Raw genomic sequence first — 26,673 nt, forward strand, 5'->3', positions numbered from 1 at the left:
AGGTAAGTTATGTGTTTCCAAAAACCAGTGCCATTGCTCACAGTTGTGCACTTTCACACAGCACAACTCCCAGGGGTGCCACTCACATGACAGTCTGTGTGAAAGGCACTGCATGCTGTTATGATGTGTTCAACCAGCAGGGCCTAGGTAGCAGCTCTAGCCCAGAGTTGCATTTGTTCCCAAATCTGTCTGGAAACAATTTATGTCAGCAATATTTGTTCACTTAATTATTCAATTTAATTAAATATTAAATAAAATTACTTTGCAATTTGGAAAAGGAATTTGAGAAAAGAATTTTTAAATTATCATTTTAAAACAAAGTAACCTCATTTGCTCACCTTAAACATGACATTAATTTCTTCCCCCATTGGATCAGCATTCACCATTGTCACTTTTAGGGGCACAGCATTAGAACTGAAGAAGGAACAGGACTACAAATACAACACGTTTAAGCATTAGAAAGATAACACTGGAATAAAAATGGGTTTAAGGTTTTTGTCCTACGCATTTCTCCCTTCACTTGTTCCTCTGAATTAAGGCAAATGAAATAACACATGTGAACTGCTTTTTAGATCACCTAGCAGACAAGAGGTATTTAAAAAAAACTTTTTGAAACTGACTTAAACATAGCATATATAAGTAAAATATTACCTACTACTCTCTAAACAGAGAAGCAAAACCTTGAAAGCTTGAGACAAAAATTGTTAAAATTTTGACCTTTAGAAGTGTCATAATTCCTCAACAGAGCATAAAATTTTGTATACTCTTACCTTTCCTCAATCAGTATGATCTAGAATGAGACCTCTACTTCTCCTTTTATGGTGCTCTTATAATTAATAATTAGCCATGCAATCAAATAGTGACACTAAATTTTAAAATTTCATTAGCAAAGAGCAAACCTTATTTTAAAATCAAACTGGTTAAAAAAACTAATTTAAGACAGACCAAGTAGGGGCACCTGTGTGGCTCAGTCAGTTAAGTGTCTGACTTTGGCTCAGGTCATGATCTCACAGTTCATGAGTTTGAGCCCCACATCAGGCTCTGTGCTGAGAGCACAGAGCTTCTAAGGTGCTCTGTCTTCTAATGCTCTGTCTTCCTCTGTCTCTGCCCTTCCCCAGCTTGTGCTCTGTCTCTGTCTCTCTCTCTCTCAAAAATAAACATACATTAAAAAAAAACAAAAAACAAAAAACAGACAGACCAATTAAGGGAAACAACAAACAAAACCCAAGGAGAAAATGTGACCCATCCCTAACATGACCCTCGTCAATGACATACGACTCAGGCACCCATGGTTAAATTTCAGTAAAGAGTAGCCATGTATCAACTTAAGAAATCAAATCCAAGACTCCTTTATGGATACTTAAACCCTAGCCTTTCAAAACCACAGACATTAATTGGTTGCCTTTGCTGAATTTGCTGCTTTTGCTCAATTCTGATGATTACTCAACTACTTTTTGATGGCTCTAAAAAGTTTTATAAACCTGGGAAGAGTCTAACTGACCATTCACATGGGAGGAAAAGAAAATGCCTATTTGTGACTGAATGACAACATATGCTTCCAAGGTACCATAGTAAAGAATAATTTGAGATGGGGGTGCCTGGGTGATTTAGTCGGTTGAACACCTGACTTCGGCTCAGGTCATGATTTTGTGGTTCTTGAGTTAGAGCCCCATGTCAGGCTCTGTGCTGACAGCTCAGAGCCTGGAACCTGCTTCAGATTCCCTCTCTCTCTGCCCCTCCCCAGCTCATGCTCTGTCTCTCTCAAAAATGGATAAATGTTAAGAAAATTTTTTAAAAATTTTGAGAGAGTAAATAATCTTATATTGTTTTTTTTCTTTTAGGAATGGTGATTAAGTAAACATTACTGATATAAAGGTGGATCTTATAAACAGACATCCATAAATACCTATATAACCAACCTATGAAGGTTTTATCCTCATTTGCTTTAAGCATATCTGCCCATCTGCTTTCTTCCTACAAATTATTTTGAAATACAATATAAACTTATAAGCATTTTATGTGTCACCTTAATATTTAATTCTTTTGCAACAAGACTTGGTTTGAGAGGAAGACGGCATTTATTTCTTAGGAAAAAGGACTGTACTCGTTCCATACTCCTTTGGAGGACAACCTAGGAAAAGAGAATGATACTATAAGTACATAAAGAAAATGAAGATCAGGGGCGCCTGGGTGGTTCAGTCGGTTGAGCGTCTGACTTCAGCCAGGTCACAATCTCACGGTCCGTGAGTTCGAGCCCCGCGTCAGGCTCTGGGCTGATGGCTCAGAGCCTGGAGCCTGCTTCCGATTCTGTGTCTCCCTCTCTCTCTGCCCCTCTCCCATTCATGCTCTCTGTCTCAAAAATAAATAAACATTAAAAAAAAATTAAAAAAAAAATGAAGATCTATTTTTAAGACAAAAATATTATGATGTATCCTGGACCCACTCAATTTTTAAAATGTCCAACTGTCAAATGGTCAAAAAGAAATTCCCAAAGAATTAATTTATTATGTACCCATAAAAAAACATGAAGTGTAACTATATGTCTTGACACAAATTCTCCAAGTAAAAAAAAAAAACAAAAAACAAAAAAACAAAAACCAAAAAAAAGTAAAATTACCCAAAGAAATTAAAGATCTAAATGAACAAAAAGACATCTTGTGTTCATGAAGTGGAAGACAATATTAAGACTGCAGTGTTTTCCAAATTAATCTATAGACTCAACACAATTCTTATCAAAATTCCAACTTCCTTTTTGCAGAAATGTACAAGACGGTACTAAAACTCACACAGAATTGTAAGGGACTTCTGAATAGCATCCCCCCCCCCCCCCCAAACAAACAAACAAACAAACACCCTTGGAAAAGAACAAAGTTGGAGGACTCATATTTCCTATTTCCTAATTTCAAAACTTACTACAAAGCTAGAGTAGTTAATACAGTATGGCATACGGATAATCTCATAGATCAATGGAATATAATTCAGAGTCCAGAAATAAACCTGTATGTCTACAGTCAACTGATTTTCAACAAGAATGCTGAGATCATTCGTGGGAGAGAATGGTCTCTTCAACAAATGATGCTGGGAAGTTTCGAAGATGCTGCCCAAGGGAAAAAGCAGTTCCAGGAAAGGGAGGAAAGGGGGGAAAGTGGGGAAAGTGGGGAAAGTGGGGAAAGTGGGGAAAGTGGGGAAAGTGGGGAAAGTGGGGAGCAGCCTCTGGGAGTGACAGTTCTGACAAGAAGTCTCAGGGTCCCAAAGATGGTGGCAACTCAGTAAAGGTCAGACACATTCTGTGTGAAAAACATGGGAAAATCATGGAAACCATGGAAAACTTAAAGTCTGGAATGAGACTCAATGAAGTAGTCACAGAGTATAGTGAAGATAAAGACAGGCAAGGGGGTGACTTGGGTTGGATGACCAGAGGTTCCATGGTGGGAACATTGTAACACGTAGCATTTGCCTTGCCTGTAAATGGGCTGAATAAGCCTGTGTTTACAAACCCTCCAGTGAAGATAATATATTATTATGGTTGAAGGGAGAAAATAAAACTATACGAAAGACTGGGGGGAAAAAAAGCCCAAACAAGCAGTGCTGGGAAAACTGGATAACCACATGTAAAAGAATGAGTTATCTCAAAGCATATTAAAAAATACTCAAAATGGATCAAAGATTTACATATGAGCAAAACTATAAAACTCTTAGAAGAAAACATAGGTGTGTATCTTTGTGACCTTAGATTTGGTAACAAATTCTTAGATATCAAATGCACAAGCAACAAAAATAAACTTCATAAAATTATTAACTTTTGTGCAAAAGACACCATCAAGGAAATAAAGAGATAATTCAAGGAACAGGAGAAAATATTTACAAACAGTATCTCCAATAAGGGTCTAATATCCCAAATGTTTAAGGAACAACTCAAAAACAAAAAGACAAACCAATTAATTAAAAGGGGGGAGGGGTGCCTGGGTGGCTCAGTCAGTTAAGCAACCGGCTCTTGATTTCAGCTCACATCATGAGCTGATTTCATGGCTCCAGGTTCATGAGATCAAGCCTCATGTCAGGCTCTGCACTGACAGCATAAAGCCTGCTTGGGATTCGCTCTCTCCCTCTCTCTCTGCCCCTCCCCCACTCTCATGTACACTCTAAGTAAATAAATACATATATACACACAAAACTCTTTGGGCAGAAATTTCTCCCAAGAAGATACAGAAATGGCAAACAAACACATAAAAATGTGCTCAAAATCATTAATCAGGGAAATGCAAGTCAAACCACAATGTGATACTACTTCACACCCACTAAGATGACTATAATTTTTTTAAAAAGGCAGAAAATAACAAACGGTGAAGATGTGGAGAACTTGGAATCCTCATACAATGCTAGTAGGAATATAAAATGATGAAGCTGCTTCATATAAAAGTTTGTTGGTTCCTCACAAAGTTAAACACAGAATTGCTTTATGACTCAGCAATTCCACTCCTAGGTAAACTGAAAAGAGGTGTTCAAATAAAAACATACACAAGCATTCATAGCAGCATTATTCATGATAGCCAAATAGTGGAAACAAGCCAAATGTCCATCAACTGATGAATGGATAAACAAAATGTGGTATTATTCACACAATGGAACATTATTTAGCTATAAAAAGGAGCGAAGTACTCATATATGCTAGAATATATGAAACCTTGAAAATATTAGGTAGTGGCGGCTGGGTGGCTCAGTTGGTTAAGCTTCCGACTCTTGGTTTCAGTTCAGGTTATGATATCATTGATCAAGCCCCATGTTGGGCTCTATGCTGGCAGCGCAGAGCCTGGAGCCTGCTCTCTCTGCCCCTCCCTTACTCACACTCTGTCTCTCTCAATAATAAATAGACATTTTAAAAATTGGGGGGAGTGAAAAAGAAAAAAATAGGCAAATTGAAAGAAACTGGACACAAAGTCCATATATTGTGTAATTCCACTTAAATGAAATGTCCAGAATAGGTAAATCCATAGAGATAGAAAGCAGATTAATGCTTACCAGGGCTTGGGAGGAGGAGGGAATGAGAACTGAGAGGTTAGTGGGTATAGGCTTTCTTTCTGGTATGATGAAAATGTTCTGGAATTAGTGGTGGTGGTTGTATAACACTGTGAATGTACTAAAACCTAATGATTTAAAGTGATGAGTGTTATGTGAATTTTACCTCAATAACAGTACGTGTGTTTCTATAAAAAATTTTTTTAAAAAACAAAAAAACTTCAAACATTTATACATGTACTTGTATGTATATATGTGTAAAGTCATATAAAAGACCAGGAGGCACATAAAGCAAACTATGAATAATAGATACCTAACAGAAAATGAAACTGGAAATTTTTTAATTTTTAAATTAATTTAAAATTTTAATTAAAAATTTTTTATTCTATGAGCTTCTTTATTATTTGGATTTTTTAAACATCAGCATCAACTCATACTTGCATTACTTTTTTTAATGTTTGTTTACTTTTGAGATAGAGAGAGACGGAGAGAAAGCAAGGGGGAAAGGGGCAGAGAGAGAGGGAGAGAATCCCAAGCAGGCTCCATGCTGACATCACAGAGCCCGGCAGGGGGCTCAATCTCACAAACTACTAGAGATCATGACCTGAGCCAAAATGAAGAGTCAGACTCTTAACTGACTGAGCCGCCCAGGTGCCCCTGATTTTTCTTCTTTTTGGGGGGCTGAGTAATATTCTATGGTAAATATATATACCACATCTTCTTTATCCATTCATCAGTCAATGAACATTTAGGCTCTCTCCATAGTTTGGCTATTGTTGATAATGCTGCTATAAACATTGGGGTGCATGTACCCCTTTGAATCTGTATTTTGGTATCCTCTAGGTAAATACATAATAGTGCAATTGCTAGATTATAGGGTAGTTCCATTTTTAGTTTTTTGAGGAACCTCCATACTCATCTCCAGAGTGGCTGCAGCAGATTGCATTCCCAACAGCAATGACATGGATGGAGCTAGAATGTATAATGCTAAGCAAATTAAGTCAATCAGAGAAAGAAAAATACCATATGATTTCACTCATATGTGGATTTTAAGAAACAAAACAGATGATCATATGGGAAGGGCAGTGCAGGGAAGAGAGGGAAACAAACCACAAGAGACTCTTAATGACAGAGAACAAACTGAGGGTTGATGGAGGAGGGAGATTGGCTAGGTAGGTGATTGTGTACCAAGGAGGGCACTTGTTGTGATAAGCACTGGGTATTGTATCAAAGTGATGAATTACTGAATTCTACTCCTGAAATAAATATTGCACTATATGTTACTAACTAAAATTTAACTAAAAAAAATAATAAATTTTTAAAAATCATTGATTTTCTGAGTTAGACTGCAAAAATCTTTCCCTGTGGTTTTAAACAACCTTTGAATTATCTGTTCAAAACAGCATAGGTGTAATTAGATTCTACTGGATGTCTACTGATAAAGAGTAACAATTCATCAGCAGTGTAAAGATCCTTTAACATCGAAATATTTATATTCCCACTTATGGGTACATACCTGTCTGGCTGATCCACTAGCCTGCCTTACTTTTTCTGCTACTCCTCCTAAAAGCTGTACAAGTTTTGTCTGCTTCAAAAGTTCTTCTCTGAGTCTTTTTCCTCCTATTGAGAGGAGAGCACCCAAAACATGTTCATATCGGGCACCAAACTGTGCATCATGCAGGGCATCCTTGAGGAGCCTAATACAGCAAAATATTTATGTCAGCCACTTCTGAAAACTGGATAAGTGCTTCTGAAAAATCAACTTAGGTTCATTTTTTGGTATCGAGAATTTGTTTTAAACTATATAAACAAGTAAAAACGTATTCATTATTATGGAGTTCTAACATGCCAAATATCTTTGCAATAAAGAGTCTTGTTATTTTTGGTTTTATTTCTAAGGACATAAAATTTAGCTTTGTAATGCCTTCAATAAAACATCTGGTATGGACAATAAGTAGTCTGAGCATACCATTTAGACTTTCAAAGTATATCATCTTTACAAATACTAAGAATGGAAATAAATTACTTAAAAAATTTTAAATCTTACCAATATAAATTGTGTGCTATCTGTATATTTCCCAATGCCCTGGACAGAAGGAAGCGCACTAATGAACTGTTCAAGTAAATTTCGTATTTCAAAGCCTATGCATGAAAGAAAGTAAGAATTACTAGTTGTCAAACCCATACTCCATTATCAGGATAAAATTATCAAAGGAGAAACTATAAAAAGCAAGTATTAGTCTTGTTGATTTAAGGTAACACTGGAAAATGAAAAAGTGAATTAACTTAGGCTAAATTAATGAAATCAAGCAGAAAAGTGTAGATTTGGGAACAATAATTCATTACCTATATTTAAATGGCTAGGAAAGAAAAATTAAAGAAAAGCTCAAGCCTGGTTTGTTTGAGAATCTAAAAATCTGAGAATTAAAAATCCAGGTACATATAATATTCAAGTGGGGCAGCTAACAACAGTGGGAAAAAAATTCATACTATACCCAAATGTAATGTACTTCAACCTTCCCACAAAAGTACTTTTAATCAAAACAGAAGGGGGATGCTTTAGCAAGTTTCCTACTCATAAAAAAATGGGTGGAGTAAGGTGGGCAGGCAACCTAATAAAAAAACAAACAAACAAACAAAAAACTCACCTGCACAAACTGTGGGAGAAGATCAGTAAGCTCATCATCACTTATGGCCTCAATCCAGGTCACAGCTACGGACCTCACTTCCTGATCAGCAAATCTAGACAAATACCACAAAAATCAAGATTTGATGAAAATCTATATTTCCTGAAACACAATCTTAATCTATACCTGACAAAGAATATTCAAATAGCTCTTTATTCAAAAGCAATGTGTTTCAGCAGCCTTTTCTGTTCATAGATTCTGTACACGTGCTGTAATAAAACCATCTTTTTTGCACCCAAAAAAACCCAAAAAACAATGTGTTTCTTCTTTTTTATTTTAGGAAGAAAATCTTACTGTACTGTAAAAATTCAAATTCAGGACTGTTCACAAACCTTACCCTTATGAAAATTTTGACCCACATCATAAAAAATATAACAGATTATTAAAAATTTACAACTCTCGGGGCGCCTGGGTGGCGCAGTCGGTTGAGCGTCCGACTTCAGCCAGGTCACGATCTCGCGGTCCGTGAGTTCGAGGCCCGCGTCGGGCTCTGGGCTGATGGCTCGGAGCCCGGAGCCTGTTCCCCATTCTGTGTCTCCCTCTCTCTCTGCCCCTCCCCCGTTCATGCTCTGTCTCTCTCTGTCCCAAAAATAAATAAAAAACGTTGAAAAAAAAATTTAACAAAAATTTACAACTCTCTCTTTAGATTAGTTTTATTTTATTTTATTTTTTTTCAACATTTATTTATTTTTGGGACAGAGAGAGACAGAGCATGAACGGGGGAGGGGCAGAGAGAGAGGGAGACACAGAATGGGAAACAGGCTCCGGGCTCCGAGCCATCAGCCCAGAGCCCGACGCGGGCCTCGAACTCACGGACCGCGAGATCGTGACCTGGCTGAAGTCGGACGCTCAACCGACTGCGCCACCCAGGCGCCCCTAGATTAGTTTTAAATGATAACATCTTTTTTATTTTTTTAAAGTAAACTCTACACCCAATATGGGGCTCAAACTCACGACCTCTGAGATCAAGGGTCCCATGTTCTACCAACTGAGCCAACCAAGCACCCCGTGACATCTCTTTTTAAGAACCTCAACACAGAAAATATGTTTGCAAAAATATACATTTACACATTTATATTGAATTGCTTTCATGTCCTACAACTTAATACACCTTACTGGAAAAACTGACAACAACAGAATAGAACAAGTACATTCAGTCATGGTTAACTTACTTTGAATCAAGTAGTTCCAATGCAGTCAGTGGGTTCAATGGAGGCCACTGCTGAAGCAGTGAGTAAGTTTTGGCAAGATTAACCCATTTCCAGTTTGGGGCACTGGCTAGTACTTTAGGAAGACAATTTGGGTGTTTGAGGCAATAATAACGTTTCTCCCACAAAAAGGCTTTATCTTCTTTAGAAAGTCTGCATATATAATAGAATTAAATTACTTCTCAATATCATAATGATGGCTATAATTTCAATGATTAAAAATACAAAGGAGAAATTTATCCATTTTAGGACAGCTACTTCTTGGTAGAATCATTAATACTAACTTGGAATAGAAAAATGCAATGTACAGCAAACACCACTAATTTACCCTAATTTGGGGGATAGAAAGAAATCATTGTGCCTTGATAAAAGAGTCTTAGTTATGAGAATGAAGGATAATTCAGTACAATAAAAATATTATTGGGCTCTAACCAGATGCCAACGACTAGAAATCAGAATTGAATAAGCAGAACCCATGCTAAGAGAAAGCAAGGATTTCATCCATTTTATACAACTAAAATCAAATGTCATGCAAAAAAAATGCTATTTTAGAAGATGATTTTAGAAGATGATTATTCAGTTCAAATGAGGAATATTAAAAATAAGAAGTACTTGTTTTGGAGACTTAGTCTTAAAAACAAATGTTTATGTGACAAAATATTTCACTACTTTACCACCCATCCATCTACTTTTGTGTATACATTTACTGATGTATTCATTTCGTGTGGAGTACTAAAAAAAATTCAAATATTGCAAAAAGGTACACAGTTAAGTCTCTCCTTCCAGCTCTCCTCCAGTGGCAACTAATAACCGTGCACATCCTTCCAGGGATAGTCTATTTGTATAGAAGCATATACAGAGGTATATATGCTTTTTTTTTCTTTATGTAAGTGGTAACACACGATATACACTACTCTGCTCCTTGCTTTCTTCATTTAACATATCTTACATATTATTACATATAACTATAAGTTCATTCTTAATAGTTACACAGTACTCTATTGGATAAATATACCATAATTAAACCTCTATTGATGGACATTCCCTGTCACTCTCACAATAATCCAAACAAATACTGCAATGAATATTCTTGAGTCCATACGCAAACATAAAAATGTTCTCTAAGGTATATAATTAACTGGAAGCGTAGCTGATAGGTTACAAACTACATACATTGTAACCTTTTATAGATTTTGCCACAGTGCTCTCCAAAAGCCCTTTAGCCAACAGTATAATTCCCGTTTTTTGATAACCTCACTAACGCTTATATAGTGAGACATTTTTCAACCAAGTGATGTGTATAAAATGTTATCTTGTATTAATTTTCATTTCCTTCATTACTGAGAGGTAAAACATCTTTTTAGATATTTAAAAGGCATTGTTATTTCTTTTCCAAAAAATTATCTACTCATATTCTTTGTCTACTACTAAGTTATTGGTTTTCTATTGAAAAGGTTCTTCATATATATTTTTTAGGGTTCTTTATATATTTAAAAATTAATCTACTGATATTTATGGTAAATTTAGTTCTCAATGTTGTTTGCCTTTTGATCATGTGTAAATTTGACTTGAACACATTTCTAAAGTCTTATGTAGTCATACAGTCTTTATATGTAATTAAACAAAAAACTTCCCATACCAAGAACATTGCTAAATCATGAAATAAATCAGGGCATTTAATAAAATATTAATTTGAAATTTACTATAAGAAATACCCAGGCAAAACAAAAATCAAACGAGCATACCCAAGTGATGAGTCTCTATGAAGAATATCAGAAAGTTTCCCTTTTGTATCATTCTCCAATGTTTCTAAGTTGTGTTGCTGTATAAGGCTTCTGTCAACTTGAGGAGTAGTATAAATGACATCAAATGTAGGAGAAGGAAAATCAACCTTAAAAATTTAACAGAAGTTGAGATTGAAGCTAAATAATCCACATATCTCCCACATTAACTTGTCTTTGAAAAAACTGATTTTTCTTAGCCACCAGGGTGATTATTACATTGAATATTGAATTAATGCTTCTGTCCTTTTGTTGAAAGTGATTGCCATCGTTGGTAATTCTCAAAAGCACATATATTGCTTGGGATGGGTACACTTTTTACTGTTTCTCAGAAATAGGAAATGGTTTATTAACATTTAAATAGAAGATAAGCCATAAGATCAAACAAGATCAATTATGCTACTTTAGTAACAATCCAAATAATGGTACACATATACATCTTAATAAGAAATTTAAATTTAAATCTCTCCATGTATCAAGAAGTACCATTACCTGTAACACTATTCTTTCCATCACATACCCTTTTTTGGGTATTGTTCCAGGAATAGGATTTGTATGTGACGAAGTCCAAAGATACAGAAGCTTAGTTCCACATGTTAAAAACCTTCATGAATATAAACAGAAGAATACCGTAGTTTTCATTTAAAAACTTCAAAACTCACATCACATGGTAATGAATTTTAAATGCTGGTATCTAAACACCAAGCATACATTTGATAAAAAGAGTATCATCTTTAAGAACATATCAGAATCACTCTCCACAGTGTATGAATACTGTAGGTAGGTAAATGTACTGCGTGGGGGGTGGAACAAAGGGAGAGGAGAAAGAAAGAATGTATCTTGGGATGAATGGGTTTATGGATAGAACACAAAATGGTAGACTCAAAGTCATCTGCCCCCAAAACAGCTTTTATAAACAGAAAGGTGAAGGATAGTCTTTGAAGATCATCTACAATGGAATACATCTCAAGATACCAGTTTGGATTACAGAACGGCTCCCTGACTTTTTCCATAAGAACAAAACCACATGCCAATAAAAAGCAGGGGTGGGGGCTGGGGGAGGATGTTCAGCTCAGGTCATGAACTCATGGTTTCAAGCCCCATATGGGGCTCCATGCTGACAGTGCAGAGCCTACTTGGGATTTTCTGTATCCTTCTCTCTGCCCCTCCCCCATTCACGCTGTCTCTGTCTCTGTCTCTGTCTCTGTCTCTGTCTCTGTCTCTCTCTCTCTGAAAATAAATGAATGAATGAATGAATGAATGAATGAATAAATAAATAAATAAATAAATAAGCTTTTTAAAAAGAGGGAGGGCACCTGGGTGGTTCAGTCTGTTGAGCATCTGAATCTTGATTTTGGCTCAGGTCACAATCCCTGCATCGGGCTCTGTGCTGAGCACGGAGCCTGCTTAGGATCCTCTCTCTTTCTCCCTCTCCTTCCCTCTATCCCTCCTCCCCACTTTGAGCTTTCTAAAATAAAACAAAAAACAAACAAACAAACAAACAAAAATACATGGCAAGAAAACCAATACCTACCTCATAGCAAAGCCACTAAATGTTTTAGATGAGAAGTTGTATCTGTGCCAGGGGCCAGATGGCAAATATTTGGGGCCTTTTGGGTCAATCTGTTGCAGAGACTCAACTCTGCTGCTACAGTGCAAAAGTAGCCCTGAACAATACATAAATAAATGTGTGCTGTGTTTTAACAAAACTATATTTACAAAAAACAGGCAGTGTGCTGCAATATGCTGACACTTGCTCTAGACTACAATTTATGGCCTACTTTTTGAGAGATAGAGAAAAAGCTCCTATGTGAGCAGGGGAGGGGCAGAGAGAGAGAAAAAGAGAGAATTCCCAAGCAGGCTCCATGCTCTGTGTAGAGCCCGACACAGGGCTCAATCCCACAACCCTGGGATCATGACCTGAGCCAAAATCAAGAGTCAGACACTCAACTTAACTGACTGAGCCACTCAGGTGTTCCACGACTTTACGGCCCACTTAAATTAAAAACAGTTACCAACAAGACAATAATATATGTTTACATAGAAGAAATTTCTGAAACATAACATGAGATATGTTAAAGTAGAAATATAAAATAAACTTCAAACGTTATTCATTTTATCCAAACAGCAAGTCTCCTTTCCAAAACTAGACTCCAGTTTTCTCTTATAGATTAAAACCCTTTAAATCTCTGACACATTACATTTTATATTCTTCAGATCTACCCCTCACCCTTAACTAGATTATTTTAAGGCAAATTCTGATCCTATTATTTCATCTGTAAATACTTTTATATATCTCTAAACAATAAACACTTTTATTTTAAAATAAGTAAACACCATTATCACCCCTAAAATAATTAACAATAATTACTTAAAATCATTGCTATCTAGTCAGTATTCAAATTTCCCTGATTGTCTCACAAGCTATTTTTTTACAGTTGGTGGTTTGAATAAGGATCCAAACAAGATACAACACTTGCATTTCACTGATGTCTTTAAAAAAAATTTTTTTTATGTTTATTTCTGAGAGACAGACAGTGTGAACGGGGGAGGGGCAGGAGAGGAGAGAGCGAATCCCAAGCAGAATCCCAAGCAGGCTCCCCTCTGTCAGCACAAAGCAGAATCAGGGCTTGAACCCACAAAACTGTGATATCATGACCTGAGCCAAAACCAAAAGTCAGACGCTTAACCAACTGAGCCACCCAGGCACCCCCTGTTGATGTCTTTCTAAGTATATTTTAATTTAAGGGTCTAACTCAGGCCTGTCACCTGGTTTTGTAAATAAACTTTTATCAGAACAAAGCCACACTCATTCATTAACATATTGTCTCTTGCTGCTTTTGCTTTTTGTGACGTGAATAACACCCTTGAACTGTGCAGGTCCACTTATACATGGATTTTTTCAATAAATACAGTACTTGGACACATGGGTGGCTCAGTTGATTGAGCGTCCAACTCTTGATTTCGGCTCAGGTCATGATCTCACGGTTCAGTTTGTGAGATTGAGCCCTGCATCGGACTCACAGTCAGTACTGAGCCTGCTTAGGAGTCTTTCTCTCCCTCTGCTCCTCCCCTGCTCGAGCTTTCTTTCTCTCTCAAAATAAACTTAAAAAAAGTGTTCTTTTTAATACAGTACTATAAATGTATTTTCTCTCCCTTATTTTCTTTTCTCTTTTAACTCACTATGTAACATATATTGATATACAAATTATGTGTTAATGGACTATTTGTTATCAATAAGACTTCTGGTCAATAGCAGGCTACTAGTTTAGTTTTTGGGAAGTCAAAGTTACATGCAGGTTTTTGACCTCATGGGGAGGGGGAAGGCACTGCTAACCTCCACAATGTTCAAGCGTCAACTGTATTATGATCTGCAAAGCCTAAACTACTTCTATCTGGTCCTCTTTACAGAAAAAGTCTACTAACTCTTATTTTTAAACTATACATTCTTTTGTTTATCCTCTGCCATTTATTGAAGAAACCAGGTCTTTTGTTCTAAGAATTTTCTATATCCTGGATTTTACTGATTGTATTCCTCTGGTGTCATTTAGGATGCCCCCTTATCTCCTATATTTTCATAAAATAGTAGTTAGATCTAGAGGTTTGATCTGATTTAGGTTAGTTATATGGCAAGAATACTTAATTCTTTAAAGGTAATATTATATACTACTTTGTATTATATTCGTAAAGAGGCGCACTGTTTGGTTTATCTCTCTTTCTGTGAAGTTAAGGTAATCAGTTAGTTCAGGCACAGTCTAAACTATACATTATTAAGTTCCAGAAAAGGGAATCACTTAATGGTTTTAAGCAAGCACTGATAATCAGTGTGTAAATTAATGGTTTTTAACCAAGAGTGATTTTGCTCCCAGGGGACATGAGACACTTTTGGTTGGTAACTAGGGAGTACTACTGGCAAATAGCACGCAGAAGACAGAGATGCTGCCAAACATTCCACACAATGCATAGGACAGTCTCCCATAGCAAAGAATGATCTGGCCCAAAATATCAATTAGTGCCAAGACTGAGAAACACAGGCTTAAAATCGATGATTTCAGTTAAGACCTCATTTGTTATTGATGCTGACTGAAATGCCTCTAAGTTTTCTGGCTTTCCTCAGAGTGACTTCATCAGATTGTACACAAGTTGCACCTTAAACATAAATTCTTTTTTATTTTTATTTATTTATTTTTTTAATGTTTATTTCTGAGAGAGAGAGAGAGACAGACAGACAGGCAGGGAGGGGCAGAGTGAGAGGGAGACACAGAATCTGAAGCAGGCTCTAGGCTTTCAGCTGTCAGCACAGAGCCTGACGTGGGGCTCGAACTCATGAACCATGAGATCATGACCTGAGCCAAAGATGGATGCTTAACTGACTGATACACCCAGGCTGCCCTATTTTTATTTTTTTAAAAAGCTTATTTATGGGGTGCCGGGGTGGCTCAGTCGGTTGAGAGTCCGACTTCAGCTCAGGTCATGATCTCGCAGTTCTTGAGTTCAAGCCCTGCGTCGGGCTCTGTGCTGACAGCTCGGAGCATGGAGCCTGCTTCAGATTCTGTGTCTCCCTCTCTGCCCCTTCCCCACTCATGCTGTCTCTCTCTGTCTCTCAAAGATGAATAAACGTTAAAGAAAAAAAAATTTTTTTTAAAGCTTATTTTGAGACAGAGACAGCGCAAGGTAAGGAAGGGTGGAGAGGGGAGAGGGGAGAGGGGAGAGGGGAGAGGATGAATCCGAAGCAGACTCCACACTGCCAGCTCCGAACCCAGCTCAAACCCACAAACCAGGAGATCACGATCTGAGTCGAAACCAAGAATCAGATGCTTAACTGACTGAGCCACCCAGGCACCCCAAACATAAATTATTTTTAAAAAGAATTTCAATGGCTCTGAGCCTGGAGCCTGTTTCCGATTCTGTGTCTCCCTCTCTCTCTGCCCCTCCCCTGTTCATGCTCTGTCTCTCTCTGTCCCAAAAGTGAATAAACGTTGAAAAAAAAAAAAAATTTTTTTTTTTTTTTAAAGAATTTCAGAGGTGCCTGGGTGGCTCAGTTGGTTAAGCATTCAACTTTGGCTCAGGTCATGATCTCACAGTTCATGAGTTTGATCCCCACATCGGGCTCTGTGCTAACACCTCAGCCTGGAGTCTGCTTCCTGATTCTGTGTCTCCCTCTCTCTCTCTCTGCCCCTCCCCTGTTCACACTCTGTGTCTGTCTCTCACTCTCTCAAAAATAAATAAATATTTTTAAAAATTCTGTTAATGAATTTTAAGAATAGGATATCTGATCACTATACTACAGTAAGTTAACTGAATTACAGTCATTAACACTTTCTTTCTACGTGTATTAATGTTTAATCATCTTCCCTTTGAGTTTTTCTTGAATGCAAAGACCTAACATTACCTACCTAGATCAACTGTACTACTTGGCAAAGTTTCAAGTTTAATGCCATCTGCTCATTGTTTTAACAGCAGAGTGTTGGGTGCAAACTATTTAATTGTCTAACAAAAATCAATTGCCCTTCAACTTACTCTCTTGATTTTTTAAAGAACATTATGTCATTCATCTAAAAAAACAAACCCCAATTATTACCAGACAACAAAAGTGGCAAAAAGTGATGGTACTTCTCTAGGAAACAAAGATCCCTGCCTGGTATTTTCAAGAGCAAGAAGGTTTTCAAAATGATTTATTTATAAAAATTAGTGATAATGATGCAATTACACTTAATTTTCTTATATAACTGTTCTCTAACACTAACTTATCACAACTGAGAGCACAATTCCACTCTTTCGTGTGGCCAATATTCTGTTTTAGAGTAATTATGGATTATTTTTAGCAAAAGATTCTAAATACACATCCTTAATAGCAATATCTTCAACTGTTTTTCTCTAGCCTTTGGTGGTTCAGAATTATTTCAGATATCAAATAAAATTTAAGCCTACCTAAAGGCAGAGAATTAAAAAATCTTATACTGCCTCCTCAAATATGAGGGAAGTAACTAAAAGAAAAATAGGGGCGCCTGGGTGGCTCAGTCAGTTAAGTGTCTGACTCCTGGTTTCGGTTCAGGGTCATGATCTCATGGTCCATGAGTTCGAGCCCTACATCAGCTCTGTATTGACAGTGTGAAGCCTTCTTGAGATTCTTTCTCCCCTGCCCCGGCTCCGCCCCTTCCCTGTTCACATTTTCTCCCTCTCGCTCTTAAAATAAATAAATAAACTTAAAAAAAAGAAGAAGAAGAAGAAGAAAGAAAAAATGAAAGAAATAAATGCTATATTTAAGCACATGGGAAAAGAACGTTCAAGAACAAATTTTGTGAAGTAGATCAGCCAGATAAAGAGAAGGAAATAATGTACAGCTGTAGACTCTGAAACTGGAGAAGGATGGGAAAGTATGAGAAGAGGAAAAAAAGAGAAAAGGGAAAATGACTATTACATCAATAACACAGTGCTTTGCATAAATGACAGAGAGTGAACTCGCTGCTGCTTTTCTCTGGAACAGTGAGTGGCAAATAATCCTCTGAGTACCCAGACAGATATGTTCAAACTATAGCAGAATAACTTCGGTTTCTTCTGATCTGGGTCTCTGAAATGACCTCCTTTTATCACACTGGAAAAACAGGCAGCTTATTATTTCATGTATGTCATTGTTCCCCACCCTGTCCTCTAGCCTATTCTGATGCTGCAGATGTGTCCATAGTAACTCACCATTACAACTTAGTAATACTTACCGTTTAAAGTCAAAAAGAGGTAAAGAAACTTTGCCCAAAGCTTCTGGCCCCTTTCTCTGCTTATTAGAATCAGGGGAACTTCCACTGCTCTGATTTAAAATTCCAAAAAGAGTAAGGTGAAGAAGTGATTCTAATGGCAATTGTGATATCTGGATGGGAAAAATGATTCTAAGGGGGGAAAATGCATTAATAGAAAAAACAAATTAGATCAAATATGAAATTTAGTCCATTAATGAGACTGACAAGTTTAGATATTTTATTTGACTTATCAAATAATCTTTACTACTGAGTAACCTTTACTTAAGCAGCAAGCTTGGCCAATATGCATTATACAAAATCTTAAACAAATTTCATTAAAATTTCAAGTATGTAACATCTCTCAAAAATTTCTTAGTGCCTCTACTCAAGTCTTGGCTAGTGTCAATTTCTAGGAAAAATAATAGTCATTTTTATTTCCTTTAGGAGAAACTAGATGAATGTTTATGAGTATTTCAGATTTGGATATACGTGTGCCCATATACACACAAGCTGACATATATGTTTACCTTTTTTGTTGTTGTTAAATCTGAAAGTCTCACTTTCAGTGGTCACTGAAAGTCTCACTGAAAGTGGTCACCGAGTAGCCATAAGATGATAAGTGTTGGGAAAAAAAAGACACTTTTACCCATATGTAATTTTGTATTTGGTTGTTTTCAGAGATGCATTATTTTTGTAATTTAAAAAATTACAAAAAAAAGAAAAATAGGAAACCATTTCATAAATGCAGAATGAAAAGTAAAAGCTTTGCTATTATCTATCTGCCTAATGATTCCTGTTTTAAAAATATTAACAGTGCAAAATATATTGTATATGGATTTAATTTTTTAAGCTGTTAACCAAGAACTAGGTTTCATATATACAGTATTATAGAATACCAAACTAAGCAATGTTATACAAACCATCTTTCTAAAATTACACATAAATTTATAGTTTTAACTTAACAAAAGTCTAAGAAGAATTAATGGCATGTTTCTGCAATTTAACAATATGTAGTTTTTTTAATAATATTTCAGATTTTTAAATGAGAATTTGGCTTTTCTATAGAATAATATCTAGAAGAGACCTTAAGATGTAAGAATTTAATGGATTTTAATGGAAATTGTAATAAAAATGAAACCTAGGATGCATACATGGAAAAAAGTAAAGACAGCATACTGAAAGAATAAAAAGCCAAAAATTTCACTTACAGTTCATCCCATTTAATAAGATAGAAGAAATTCTTATACGTGCCAACCTTCTTTGATTGAATAGGTTTAAAAAGATCCTTTCCGTTGTGAGATAGGGAACATATCAAGTAGTATTTTTCATAACTAAGAAAAGAAACATTTTAATTTGATTGTTATTTTATAATCCAAATGCATAACATTAGCCATTCTTCTCTAAGAGTGGCCATTATATGAAATTATTTGTTCACCAGTCATTTGAATTTTTGGAAAACATATGAAATTTAACTATTGCAAATTCTACAAAAACAGGGAAGTAGTATAGAAAAGGGAATACGGAAGGCAACATATACCTCCAGGTGCTAGTCTTAGGGGGTCATGCTACAGAACTTGGCACCATTTTGTGCTCAGTTACGAGCTTTAGAAATGGATAATTATTCATTTCTAGGTAAATTCTTAGAAGAAAAAATATAAACATTATCTTCCCTAGGTGATATTTTCCTTTGCTAAGCCATATTAATGGGACTTGGGCCTGACTTGCACTGAGCCAGTCTTTCCAATCTATTAGGAAGCTTCCATCCATGGAATACATGCTATTGTATTCTCATTAGACAGTAAGGATTTAGCCCCTAATTGCCACAAATACAGAGCTGGTTAGATACAGTCAGGCAATCTTGCAGAATAGGAGCCTTAGGTTCTACTAGATTTTAACTTACTGCTAGGCTTACACATTAACCACTTTGTTCATATATGCAATCTGTTAATCATTTAAAATATATTTCAAATTCTAAATCTCATTGGTTCACAAAAGACCCCTAGCTGTCTCTCTTTTCTTCAGCATTTTACTTTCTTTCCATCTTATCACTGCAGTTTTCTGTATTGTCTTCTACTGAGTATTTGTCCTTCTCATTAGTATCCCAAAATTTATTTGTGTGTATATGAGTCTGTATGGAGGATGTGGAAGGTATTATCCCTGTAACATTTTAAAGAATAAAACACCTTCACATAGCAGTAGTACCCATTTAAAGACAAGTTCCTAGAAGGCAGAGATATTTTGTTGCCTTGTTTACTGCTGAATCCCTAGTACAAGAACACTGCCCAAGATGGTGCTCAGTAAATATTTATTGAATGAGTTAATAGATTGTTTTCAAGTAGTTATATATTATGTTAATCTAAAACTCAATTTAAGCAGAATTTATGTTTGGTATCTCTTCACTAGGCTTTACCTTACTTTATAGCATTGTTACTATGAAACTTTCATTTAAAATTTGAATTCAGGGGCGCCTGGGTGGTCAGTCGGTTAAATGTCGAACTCTTGATCTCGGCTCAGGTCATGATCTCATGGTTTGTGAGATCAAGCCCCACATCGGGCTTTGTGCTGACAGTGTGGAGCCTGTTTGGGATTCATTCATTCTCTCTCTCTCTCTCTCTCTCTCTCTCTCTCTCTCTCTCTCTCTCTCTCTCTCTCTCTCTCCCCCTCTGCTGCTTATGCAAGTGCGCATGCGCTCTCTCTCTCTCTCTCTCTCTCTGCCCCTCTGCTGCTTATGCAAGTGCGCATGCTCTCTCTCTCTCTCTCTCTCTCTCTCTCTCTCTCTCAAAACAAATAGATAGTGCTAACAGCTCTGTCTCTATCTCTGTGTCTCCATCTCTGCCCCTCCCCCACCTGTGCTCTGTCTCTCTCAAAAATAAATAGAATGTTGGGGTGCCTGGGTGGCTCAGTTGGTTGGGCGGCCGACTTCAGCTCAGGTCATGATCTTGCAGTTCGTGAGTTCGAGCCCCGCATCGGGCTCTGTGCTGACAGCTCAGAGCCTGGAGCCTGCTTCAGATTCTGTGTCTCTCTCTCTCTTTCTGCTCTTCCCCCACTCATGCTCTATCTCTCTCAAAAATAAACATGAAAATTTTTAAATAAATAAATAAATAGAATATTAAAAAAAAATAAAAATAAAAATAAAATTCAATAGAGGGGGACCTAGGTGGCTCAGTTGGTTAAGCATCTGACTCTCGATTTCAGGACAGGTTATGATCTCATAGTCTGAGTTCAAGCCCTGCGTCCAGCTCTGTGTTGACAACACAGAGCCTGCCTAGGATTCCCTTTCCCTCTCTCTCTCAAAATAAATCAACAAACGTTTTAAAAAATTTCAATAGAATATGCCCTTATAGACTCCAAAGCCTAGCAATCAGTAAACTACTAAAGAGAAAAAAGTACACTAAAGCCTAGTCTCATCACTATTTCAAATAACCCTGATTCTAAAGGAAAGGCTGAAAAACAGCAGTCATAAATGGACTCATTTGTTAATTAGCATTTACCTTTGTAAGTTTAAACATCTATTTTCCTGCCTTCTTTGCATGTAGTAGGAGGGATATTTTTTACAGGAACAGTTTCAAATAGCTCTGTAATTTTTTTTTTTTTTAATGTTTATTTTGAGAGAGAAAGAGTGTAAGAGAGAGTGAGTAGGGAGGGGCAGAGAAAGAGAATCCCAAGCAGGCTGCACCCTGTCAGTGCACAGCCCTATGCAGGGCTTGACCCCACGAATCTTGAGAATATGACCTGAGCTAAAATCAAAAGTCCGATGCTTAACCAACTGAGCCAACCAGGCACCCCTTCTCTGTAATTTTTATGAAAACCACAAAGGTATGTGATAATTCTTGTACCATCAATTTAAGTATCAAGAGAAGAGGGGATGCTGACATTTTACAAGATTAGAACAGTTTCTGGGTTAAGCCGTATATATTTTGTTTTAAACAGTTACTTACTTTGATACCCAATTACTTGAAATCCCATGAGCAGCAAAAATTGTAAACTGGAGCTGTTCTGTTGTTGTCCATGCTTCCTTAACGTTCCTATTACTTTGGGCACAGTCTGCAGGACTCCTACCAGAATTTGCATGGAGTCTGAGAAGATCATAAATTGCTGCAGTTAACTGGTCCATGCTTACTTGAACAGGATTTTCAGGATTCAGTGATCCTAGATTTAAAGAAATTGTTAATATAATTCCCCAAAGAAGCAAAAATTATTGCTAAAATTTAAAGAACTTAAAGACATACCCCTAGATGAACTCTTACTAGGGTCTCCTTCTCCAGACAGTGAAGTCACCTGCATACATACATACAAATTAGTTGGAAAATTGCCCATGATATAATATAGAATGTTTACCTTTAATTTCAATACATTTAATTAAATGCTTGATCAGGAAACCTCCCAAAAGGTTCTGCAGAATAAAACAAAACAAAAATGTAAAAAGAAAGTGAAACCCCAAACCAAATAAATGATTACTATCAAGAAAATCAGAATAACTGAAAATTAGTGCAAAATATAGAAACTCAACAAAATCTGCCTCATTAAACCAGTTTAGTAATTAAGATTTGAAACCCAAAGCGATAAATACATTAATGATACTTTATATTCTATTAGTTGCTTTACTATTAGTATAAGAATATCCCTAAAGAAACTACAACTCTATTTATTACCATTTATGGTCTCAAAAAAGCTCTTATAATTATTTAAATTGAGCTCTCCTCCTACTCCCCGCTCCCTTATCCAGCAAATGACTATGATGAATAGAAACCTCAGATAACATTAGGACCATGGTATAGTGGATCATTTCCAAGTTATTTCATATATATATATATATATATATATATATATATATATATTTTTTTTTTTTTTAAACAAGTACATAATAAGAAAGAAAGGCAAAAGAAACCCAAATTTCTACATATCATATATATAAGCTCTCTGTGACCCTAGAGTATCTCTTAGATACCAGTTGAGGGGCATATCATCAATATAACGTTTCCTTCCTTTAAATTTATTGTGTCTTGGGGCGCCTGGGTGGCTAAGTCAGTGGAGCGTCCGACCCTGACTCAGGTCATGATCTCGTGGTCTGTGAGTTCAAGCTCCGCGTCAGGCTCTGTGCTGACAGCTTAGAGCCTGGAGCCTGCTTCGGATTCTGTGTCTCCTCCTCTCTCTCTGCCCCTCCCCCGCTCATGCTCTGTCTCTGTCAAAAATAAACATTAAAAAAAAAATTTTTTTTAATTTATTGTGTTTTGTGATCCACCTTCTCTAATCCTCCCATCAGAGCTATGAACAACCCTATGAACAGAGTTAATTAAATCCTCATGAAAATACCATAGGAAGAGCTTTCACAGTATGCTATCAAGAAAGGGCTCCTAACCTGGTTGCTTCTGAGGCAATAAGTCACTCTTAGTGAGGCTTCTGGGAATTTTCAACAGGAAAGAGGTATGGCCCAATGCAGACCTTACCAATCATGGACATCTCCATCCAGAAGGACAAATACTAACCATTACCACCCAGGTTCTGGAGCTCAGTATCTATCTTGAAACTTCCAACCAACTCATTTATGCCACAGTTCCTCCTCTACACATAAAAGTTTCACAGTTTGGCATCTATGTATTCAATATCAATGCTGACAAAGCTCTTCTGAGGGAGTGGATCTCCTCTTAGGAATTCCCAACTTTACTAAGTGACCAAATCTACTCAAAAGTAAAAGCCAAGGTTGAAACAATAACATTTTGTCTAACAGAAGCAAAAATCTCCCAGTTTAAGCGATACTCACTTAAGTACATACTTACATGTAACAAAATGCTAATATACTAAAAAAATACTCACATCAACACTTTTACTCCTTGGAAGATTGACTGCTCTCTTTAGCTTCTTTACTGATTCTGTAATGGCAAGAGTCTCTACACCATCTAAAGCACTACAGATTTTTCTTACAGCTTTAATTACTTGATCTACTGCTCGGTGCTGGTTCTTTAAAAATAAAAAGTAAAATAAACATAAGTATGTGGAATTTAAAGGATCAGTTTCAGAGATGAAGTCAGAAACCAGACATTTTAGATGTGCTTAATAAACAGATATCCTTTACTCTTTTGTGATGAAAAATAAACAAAATACCTTTTCACTGACCTATTTTATTTTGAATAAGAAAACTTGGGTCTGATTTTCATTTTGCCTGACAATTATTCAGATGCAAATGCCATTAATTTCATACTTAGAATAACTAATAAATCATTAACAAATTACTAAGTCATTAAAAGAAACTGGAGTTATTTTTTATTCTTACTTGGGAGTAAGTTCCACATTAAAAACACCAATCCTTCTCTCCCTCCTGCCAAAAAATTTGGTATCAAAAACCAAGTTCTTCAGAGATTGGCTGCATATTAATAACATTAGGCAGCAGTTAGTAGACATGAGTCAACTTTTAAGCAGCATTTGCATCTATACAACCATTACTTTTTAAGTTTTATTGGATGAAAAAACTTTCTTGAGGACAATCCCTCTGTAGTATTTAATCATACTTGATTTCACCACAATTCAAAAGTATACATGTACAAATATATTATAAAATCATTTACCTGATGAGAATGATTTAAAAATCTCTCTCCATTCCTCCATCATTTTAAAATAATGTTTCTTATCTCATTAAGAAACACTCTTACATAAAGAATTCATCAAACATGTATGCCAAACTTACATGCCAAGTACTGTTAAAATGGGCTGAAATTTAGTACTGTACCATCCCTTAACAATTTAAATTTTTCCACCTTTGAGGCTTGGCAACCAGAAACTGAATGTTCCCTGTACCTTTATGCTTCAATGAAACCACCTCATTTGCTCAAACATCCAATTACCCTGCAGTCCTCAGGGCCCAACAATCTGTTTTCTCCCCATTTTTGCTTACTTATATTTCTGCTTACTTTTACTCCTACACCTTCATGCAAAAACCTTTCCAGTGTTGAGGCTCAGGTCATTCTCCTATACTATTCTCCATCATTTTTTATGTGCCAGTTACCAATTTATTGTCAATTAGTTACAAATCAATCCCCTTCTTTGCTCTACTTTGTGATACTGGAACTAGACCTATATTTTTCCTTTGCCAGCCGACAAAATGTTAGGTTTGGTCAACAGAGGGCACCTAAGGAACACTCAGGCAATAGCAGCATGAAGACACTTCTCATCAGGGTTCCAGGCCTCTTCTTTTTTTTTTTTTTTTTTTTTTTTAAACTTCAGCACAGGATCCATCCCAGTGGTCCTCAAAGACCAGTTCCAGCTATGCCCTCAGGCCATGGTCTCCCAATCTGACAACTGTAGCAAGTCTCTTTGCTATAGGCATCCTCTGTGCTCCTGTGATAGCCAAACCCTTTTAGAAAAGGCTGGAATTCAGCCGGGGGGGGGGGGGGGGGGGGCAGGGTTCTACATTAAGTCCTACAATTCCTTTACTATCCATTGTTCCTGAACCTAGAGGTGATAGCTGCGTTTTTATATCCTATTTCTGGACCCCTTATAGCATGGTTGGCAAGCTTTTTAAAAAGGCCAGAGAATAAAATGTTTTAGGCTTTGTGGGCCACACAGTCTCTGTCACAATTCAACTCTGCTATTATGGCATGAAAAGAGATAACAGGTAAATACATAAATGAGTATGGCTGTGTTCCAATAAAACTTCATTTACAAAAATTGGAAATAGGCCAGATTTTGTATGCAAGCCATAAAATGCCAAATCCTGCCTTAGAATCCTCTTTTGCCCTTTGTAGTAATTAACCATCTTTTACTAATTAACAATTCTTTAAATTTTCCTGTTCAAATTACTACTGTATTTTCTGTCCCCTGACTTGACCCCTGATGGCCGGATCTGCCTTGTAATTGGACATGTGGTCATTTCCTCCACTAACTACATGCCATATTTTTGCTCTATTCACCTGACTTTCTACTCTATATCCTATAATAAGCCTCAGTTACATAAATGTCCACGTGGAAAATTCACAGCATCATCAACCGCAAAACTGTACCCTATGAGAATCTTAACCACAATATTATAGTCTGATCACAATCTCCTTTGCCTCCAGTCCCCACACATTCATTTCAACTAAACTCATTCTTTGAGGTCAGAGCCTTCTCTTCTCTGCTTCTTCTACCAGGCAGCTGAGCATTTTCAAAGAAAATTCAACATCCCCAATTTCAGCAGGAAACTGCACACCACTTAACATTCCTTTTACTTGCTCTTGGTCAGTTCTCTTTCTCATTTTTCTTTACTGCTCCTATAACTTCATTTTAGTAAAATAAATTAACACCTTATCTCTAGAAAATTAAAGCCAGGAGAAATCAAAACTTCCGCAACTTCCTGATTTTTCCTAAAACCTAAATTAAAACATATATCCACACAAAGACTTATATGGGGGGGGGGGGTTACAGCAGCATTATTCGTAACAACTAAAAACTGCAAACTGTCCAAAATGTCCATTATTTGGTGACCAGATAAACAAAATATGATATATCCATACAATGTAAGTATTCAGCAATAAAAAAAGGAACTATAGATTCGAATTACAACTTATATACTACAACACGGACAGAGCTTAAAAACGGTATGGTATGTGGAAAAAAAAATCAGGTATTACATAGGGTATGATTCCATTTACATGAAATCTCCATTAAGGGGAAATCTACCGAGACAGGTACTAGATCAGGTGTTATTCGGGGGTTGGGCTGGGAATGAGGAATGACTGAAAAGTAGTACATGGAAACCTTTGGGAGTGACGAAAATGGTCCAAAGAACAGGACTGTGGAGATAATTATACAACTCTATGCATTTATTAAAAGGAATTCTTGAATTATATATACTCAATGGGTACACTTTATGGTATATAAATTATACAATAAAGCTGTAAAAAAATTATGGGGAATATATGACAGTCACTAGTTTTTTTAGTCATTATTTTGTGTAAGACGGTCCTAAAGACATCTGCGATAAGACATTTATTAGAATACAGACCTTAATGAATTGAAGGTTAAGCCATGCAAATATCTGGGGGAAGAGCATTAAAAGTAAAGAGAACAAAAAGCACAAGGATCCCAGCTGGGGAGCATACCTATAGATCCACCAGAACAAAGAAGGAAAGTGTTAGGAAGCCAGATCAGAGAGGTGGTGGGGTCAGAATACATAGGGCCCTGAAGACAGAATTAGGGATCTGAATTTTACTGAGATGGTAAAGAGGATTTTGAAAAAGGGGATAACATAATTTAGCATCTTTTAAGAGTTTAT

At 36.5% G+C, this 26,673-nt stretch overlaps 1 protein-coding gene across 3 annotated transcripts in view; it reads right to left on the reverse strand.

The window, feature by feature from the left end:
- Positions 1-26,673, reverse strand: part of PIK3C2A (phosphatidylinositol-4-phosphate 3-kinase catalytic subunit type 2 alpha) — a 189,521-nt gene that overhangs the window by 21,749 nt on the left and 141,099 nt on the right. For all 3 annotated transcript variants that reach the window (XM_045039035.1, XM_045039036.1, XM_006937126.5), the window contains 13 exons: positions 23,241-23,384; positions 21,656-21,704; positions 21,365-21,575; positions 18,635-18,757; positions 17,409-17,576; positions 11,185-11,296; positions 10,657-10,802; positions 8,876-9,064; positions 7,665-7,758; positions 7,064-7,158; positions 6,533-6,713; positions 2,027-2,131; positions 339-431 (listed from right to left, as the gene is read on the reverse strand). In XM_045039035.1, the coding sequence (XP_044894970.1) occupies positions 339-431; positions 2,027-2,131; positions 6,533-6,713; positions 7,064-7,158; positions 7,665-7,758; positions 8,876-9,064; positions 10,657-10,802; positions 11,185-11,296; positions 17,409-17,576; positions 18,635-18,757; positions 21,365-21,575; positions 21,656-21,704; positions 23,241-23,384 (1,710 nt within the window). The remainder of the gene's footprint in view (positions 1-338; positions 432-2,026; positions 2,132-6,532; positions 6,714-7,063; positions 7,159-7,664; positions 7,759-8,875; positions 9,065-10,656; positions 10,803-11,184; positions 11,297-17,408; positions 17,577-18,634; positions 18,758-21,364; positions 21,576-21,655; positions 21,705-23,240; positions 23,385-26,673) is intronic.

The sequence above is a fragment of the Felis catus genome, chromosome D1 (assembly GCF_018350175.1).
Source record: "Felis catus isolate Fca126 chromosome D1, F.catus_Fca126_mat1.0, whole genome shotgun sequence".
Taxonomy (NCBI): domain Eukaryota; kingdom Metazoa; phylum Chordata; class Mammalia; order Carnivora; family Felidae; genus Felis; species Felis catus.